Source organism: Sus scrofa, chromosome 18, assembly GCF_000003025.6.
Source record: "Sus scrofa isolate TJ Tabasco breed Duroc chromosome 18, Sscrofa11.1, whole genome shotgun sequence".
NCBI lineage: Eukaryota > Metazoa > Chordata > Mammalia > Artiodactyla > Suidae > Sus > Sus scrofa.
Window position 1 is genome coordinate 6,938,989 of NC_010460.4, and position 6,351 is coordinate 6,945,339.

Genomic DNA, 6,351 nt, shown 5'->3' on the forward strand with positions numbered 1-6,351 from the left:
CTTCGGCAATGCCAGATCCTCAACCCACTGAGCAAGGCCAGGGATCAAACCCACATTCTCACAGAGACAGTGCTGGGTCCTTAACCTGCTGAGCCACAACAGGAACTCCAAAAGAGGGCTTCCTGTCCGCCCCTGGCACAGTGTTCCAGGCCCTCCCTTCTCCAGGAAGCCCCCTCTGACTCACCACTGGAGCCCCCCTGGCTTTCAGGTCCCCACCCCCAACTCATGCTCTGGGGCTGCCCTTAGCCACCACACCAGGGATGGAGCAGGACGGAGACGTGAATCCTCTTGACCCCTAAGCTGAGGTCACCAGCCCAGCCCAGCCCCTCAGCTTCCCGGTCCTGGCCAGACCCCGAAACAAGGAGCTGCAATCTGCCCCCTTGTTGGTTAAAACTCTTCTAAATGCCGATTTCCTGTTCCCCCAACAGGTTCCATCCAGTGCTTCTCCACATGCATGTCCACCCGATAATCATAATCTGTGTATTTATGTGACAAGCTCCCACCTGTCCCAGCAGCCCCCATCCTGCGGTCCTTGCCTAGATGCCTCCAGCCCCTGGAGGATATTCATTCCTGGACACCCCCAATTTGTTCACAAGCCCCTCTCACCGGGGTCATATCTCTGGACCTGCCCCCTTCATAGGTTCTGACTTGATTAATCCCCGCCTGAAGGTTTGATCACATTTCTCCTGCTGACGGGACCCTGATATGCAATTCAGTCCCTTTTCGCCACTTATCCCGCCCCTCTTCTGCCTTCTGCAGGGGTGTTGGTGTGTGTGTTCTGTTGGGGGCGGAGAGGGGCTCGTCTGGAGGTGTCCGCATGCGGGTGAGCGTGTGTCAACTCACACACGCAGAGGTGTGGGCTCCCCTGCCAGTCACCTCGTGTGGGTTATGTAAGCACGAGCCTGTCGTGCGTGTGGGGTTCTGCTGCCTCCCCACAGGATCCGGGGGCTCTGTTGGTAAAGCTTGTGTTAAAAGTCCGTGTGTCTCACACAAGTGCACACTTAGCTGAAGCCAGACCTTTGCAGAATGTCCATATTTTGGACATGTTACCGTGTACTTGAAATTAAAAAGATCACACTGCTCCCTCTTTTTGCTCATTTCCCCCAATCCATGGCACGCACAGCCCTCTCCTCAAAGTCCCCTCGAACCCCCGCCCCCTCCCCCGCTCCCACCCTTGAGGACTTTACCTGTGTGGGGTGGGCACTGGGTCGGGGTCCCGCATCCCTCCGGAGCCTGTGCTGAAGGCCCCCGTTCTCAGAGGGCAGTCCGTAGCTGGTGCAGTGTTCAAAGGGCATGTACTGGTACTGGGGGGCACTGCCCCACCAGCTTTGCTCGCGCCCACGCCGCTGGGACTCAGAGGGCTCCATGCTCCCTCCCCGGCCAGGCCTCGGCCTGCTGGCCCCCGCCCTCCCCGCAGTACAGCTCCTTAGGCCGGTCCTCCTGCCTGTCCCCAAGGCGTCTGGGGCAGCATGCCCACCCCCAGCTATTTATAGCCATCTCGCCGTCACATGACCCCCCCATTGCCACATCTGATCTGCTTGGGGTCGAAGCAGGTGTGAGAGCCGTGCGGGGGAGGGGTGGGGACGAGAACCTGCGGGGCAGCCCCACAGGGAATTCCCTCAGCGGGGCCAGCAGCACTGTCCCCCTCCTTAGTCACCAGGAGGCTTCTAGTCCCAGGCCACCGGTCCCTCTATAAATACCTCCCAGACCAGGATGGGAAACTGGTTCACACGCCCTCTTCAAACCTGTCTGCTCCCCAGACTGCACCTCTGCGTCCCTGGGGAGGTGAGGACTGGGGAGCCAGATGGCATGCCTCTAGGGTCTGGAAATGCGGGGGGCAGAGGGGGAGGGGCTCACCTGGGGGAGCAGCTGGCACCTGTCCGCCACCGGTCCCTGTGGGGTGGCTCCCAGCTCCGTATCTTCCTCCAGTTTACTCATCGGTCGGACCAGCTCCCCAATCCAACCAGTGGTGAGTTTTCTCCTCCAGCGCTGCCTTTTCTGTCTGCCAGAGGCTGCCAGTGATGCTTTGGGGCCATGCCCTTGACCCCAGCTTTATCACCCGCTGGGTGTGGGGCAGAGGGCAATAGCCTTGGCTTCTGGCATTTCTCCCACGTCCCAGACTGATACATGCCCGCCACGCCACAGCCTGGATGTACAGGGAGGGCTGAGCTTCCACTTAGACTGTGGAGCAGCCCTTGGGAGCCTGTCAGCACAGGTTAGATAACAGGGGAGAAGGGGAAGTGGGAACGGGGGACACCAGGGAGGGAAGGGAGTGGGCATTGCTCGTGATGAGTCCGACAACATAAAAGATGACAGGGAAGTACTCTGCTATTCTTCCCGTTTCAGGTCAATAAATAATTTTTGGCCAAGGCCAAGCTACTCCATCTGGCATCGCACTTTTTTAAAACCACTTTTCCTAGGACAGTCTTTTCCCTGTGAACTCTTCACTACAGAAACAACGTTATGGGAGTTCCTGTCATGGCTCAGCGGGAACAAACCCAGCGAGTATCCATGAGGATGTGGGTTCCATCCCTGGCCTTGATCAGTGGGTTAAGGATCTGGCATTGCTGTGAGCTGTGGTGTAGGGTGCAGACTTGGCTCGGGTCTGGCAGCTGCAGCTCTGATTCAACTCCTAGTCCGGGAACTTCCCTAGGCCGTGCTTGTGGCCCCAAAAGACCAAACAAACAAACAAAAGATTACAGAGTGCCAAAGTGCAATTACATTCTTTGGGGAGGGGGCTTTAGAAACAGAGAAGATTTGGAGTTCCCGTCATGGCTCAGTGGTTAACGAATCCGACTAGGAACCACGAGGCTGCGGGTTCGGTCCCTGGCCTCGCTCAGTGGGTTAAGGATCCGGCGTTGCCGTGAGCTGTGGTGTAGGTTGCAGACGCGGCTCAGATCCCGCGTTGCTGTGGCTCTGGTGCAGGCTGGCGGCTACAGCTCTGATTTGACCCCTAGCCTGGGAACCACCATCTGCCGCGGGTAGAGCCCTAGAAATGGCAAAAAGACAACAAAGAAAAAGAAACAGAGAAGATTTTCACCCCTTTGTGGAGTATGGCTCCCCTGAAGGTAACCAGCTTTTGTTGGGGCTTGATAACCCCAAGCAACAATTGTCTAACACGACTACCATGTCTTCACAATTCCTGAGAAAATCAGGTCCAGATGATGGATTCTGAGATTTGAGGGCAGCGCTCATGGGCACTGAGAAAACCCGCACACTCCACCAAGCCACCCCGAAGCACCAGCCGCTATTCTAAAAAGCAGGTTCTGAAATGAGAGGGTCGAGGAATCGTACATCTGCTAGCGCTGAAGGGCAAGGACTGGAGGGCAATAATTCTGAGCATGAAATCAGAACTGGTTCAGATCTCATGAGTGGCGTCCCCGCTGTGGTGCGATGGGAGCAGTGGCATCTCTGCAGCACCAGGACACAGGTTTGATCCCCAGCCTGGCACAGTGGGTGTTGCCCCAGCTGCAGCGTAGGTTGAAACTGCCGCTGGGATCTGATTCCTGGTCTGAGAACTCCTTAGGCCACAGGTCAGCCTTAAAAAAAACAAAAAAAAAAAAGAAGAAAAAAAAAAATCACTGGATAATATGCCATCAGGCTCTCTTTCAGGGGCTTTCCGTCATGGTTTTCCTTCTGCACATCCAGCGTAGCACAAAACCCATGACCACCTACTTTCTGAAACTTTCCCCAGGCAACCGAAATCTCCTATAAACACACTTTCTCTTTGTAGCTGTCCAAATGTAGCAGTCATTTCTCCTCTACTGTGTACTGGGCCTTGCCTTCCAGATTCTTCAAAAATCCTTGGCCCTCTGGGAGTGCCTGTTGTGGCTCAGTGGAAACGAATCCCACTAGTATCCATGAGGATGCGGGTTCGTTCCCTGGCCTTGCTCAGTGGGTTAGGGATCCAGCCTTGCCGTGAGCGGTGGTGTAGGTCACAGATGTGGCTCAGATCCCACATTGCTGTGGCTGTGGTGTAGGCTGGCAGCTGCAGCTCTGATTCGACCCCTAGCCTGGTAACTTCCATATGCTGCAGGTGCAGGCCTAAAAAGCAAAAATAAATAGTAAAATAACATAACATAAAATAAAAATAATAAAAATCCCTGGCCTCTTCCCCATAGCACTGGACAGGGCTCTTTCTCCCTCTTCCGGATTTGTGCACAGGTTATACTTTTTCCCTCTTCTCTGCCCAACAGAAGCTAAGGTGGAATAAAGTCCTGGGTCTTAGGACCAAGCTCAGCTCCTTCTTGGCTTCTTCTCCTAGCTCGGTGGGAAAAAGCGATAGCCCCTGAAGGCGGGGGCAGGAGTGGGGAGAAAGTCTCATGCTAGGAAAAAAATAAACAGAAGCAATACTCTTCGTTGAGAGTGTGCACTGAAGCATCATCTCCCACCCTGGCCTCTCTTTCTTCAGAACGACAGTAACTTAGAGGGTCATGGAGAGAAAAGAATGCACACGAAAGCTAAGCGTGACTGCCCCGAAATAAGCTCCGAATGTCAGCTGTGTCATTAAAGCAAAGCTCATTCTTGGAGATGGGCGACGGCATCCGAACGCGGCCACCCCGCGTCACCACTCTGCATTGCTGTGCTTCATCCTCAGAGGGACTTTTAGGAGAACAGCTGTTTCTCCATTTTTAATTGCTTTGCTTTTTAGGGCTGCACCCGTCGCACATAGAGGTTCCCATGGTAGGGGTCACATCAGAGCTACAGCTGTCGGCCTACATCACAGCCACAGCAACACGGGATCCGAGCCTACACCACGGGATCCGAGCCTACACCACAGCTCACGGCAACGCTGGATCCCAGACACACTGAGCCAGGCCAGGGATTGAACCTGTCTCCTCATGGCTACTATTTCCGCTGTGCCACAGTGGGAACTCCCCATCTCTCCCTTTTTAGAGAAGGGGGACTGAAGTTCAGTGAGGTTAGGTAGCTTAGCCAACGTCTCCAATACCTTAAAAGGCAGAGCCAGCATCTGCAATCTGTTTAATTCTAGAGTGCACGCGCTTAAGGTGACATCTCTTGATTTTTTTGTATAATTGAAGCCTCGGAACCTCATCTTCCTCTTTTGGAAAACAAAACACAACACAACACGGGAGAATGACACCCTCTGGCCTGTGGGAAGACGGTCGCAAGCTCCACGCACAGCACAGGGAGGTGCTCTGGCAGTTGTAGCTGCTGGCAGTGTCTTGGCCTCAGACAGACACCTTCCCCTCTTTGCTCGGATATCCCATTTGCTTCATTTCTTCCTGTTTTCCTCTTCCCTGTGACAGGAAACAGGATGGGGAGGGCAGCAAAGGGCCACCCCCAGCTCAGGGAGTGGGGGGATAATTTTAGAAGAGAATCCCCTGGCAAAGGGAAGCAGAGCTGTGAAATTCAACCTGATACCCTTCTTCAAGGGCGGGGGTTGGAAGGACACAGAACCCAGCTCCGATGTGGTTCTCTAACTGCCAAACACACGGCCCCTCCAAAACGCCTTCCCACGCTGCTGCAGCAGCAGGACACTGACGTGCGTCCCACCATTCCAGCAGCCCACCCGAAGACCGGGTCCTCCCTCAAGGTCGCCACCCAACTCCGGCACCCAACTCCAGGTCACTTCTGAGGCCCCTTTGCTCTTTCTCAGCCAGTTCCCCTCCCTCTGCCTGGTGATGTTTCAGCTCAACTTTTTTTTCCTCTCCCTCCTCTGCATTTTTTTTTCCTGTCTTTTTAGGGCCGAACCTGTGGCACACGGAGGTTCCCAGGCTAGGGGTCTAATCGGAGCTGCAGCTGCCGACCTACACCACAGCCACAGCAACGCCGGATCTGAGCCGCGTCTGCAACCTACACCACAGCTCAGGGCAACACCAGATCCTTAACCCACTGAGCGAGGCCAGGGATCAAACCTGCATCCTCATGGATCCTAGCTGGGTTCGTTAACCCCTGAGCCACGACGGGAACTCCTCCCTCCTCTGCATTTCTGACAACTTTCCCCAAGGCCCGAGCTGCCTCCTCCTGCTGAGCTCCCACAGCCCACCTGCACGTGCACACTTGCCTCCCTAGGGTACAACTTATTTCATTTTATTTTCATTTAATAATGTCATTCTACTTATTTTTTACAAAATATGTGGTCATAATATTTAGACTAATCTATAATTTGTTTTGTTCACTTAAAATTGCCTGACAGACTTCTTTTCATGGTTTTAGCAAAGTTTTTACTATTTTTTTTAAATGTATTTATTTATTTTTGCTTTTTTTTTAGGGCCACGTGTGCGGCATATGGAAGTTCTGACTAGGGGTCGAATCCAAGCTGTCGCTGCCGGCCTATGCCACAGCCACGGCAATGCAGGATTCGAGCTGCATCTGGGACCTACACGA

At 54.1% G+C, this 6,351-nt stretch overlaps 1 protein-coding gene across 2 annotated transcripts in view; it reads right to left on the minus strand.

Moving 5' to 3' along the window:
- The window catches only part of CLCN1 (chloride voltage-gated channel 1), a 38,991-nt gene extending 36,449 nt beyond the window's left edge, over positions 1 to 2,542 (minus strand). Inside the window, exon 1 of one of the 2 annotated variants that reach the window (XM_021078562.1) lies at positions 1,188 to 2,542. In XM_021078562.1, coding sequence (XP_020934221.1) covers positions 1,188 to 1,367 — 180 coding nt within the window. In that variant the 5' untranslated portion in view covers positions 1,368 to 2,542. The remainder of the gene's footprint in view (positions 1 to 1,187) is intronic. The other variant, XM_021078561.1, reaches the window with a different exon arrangement.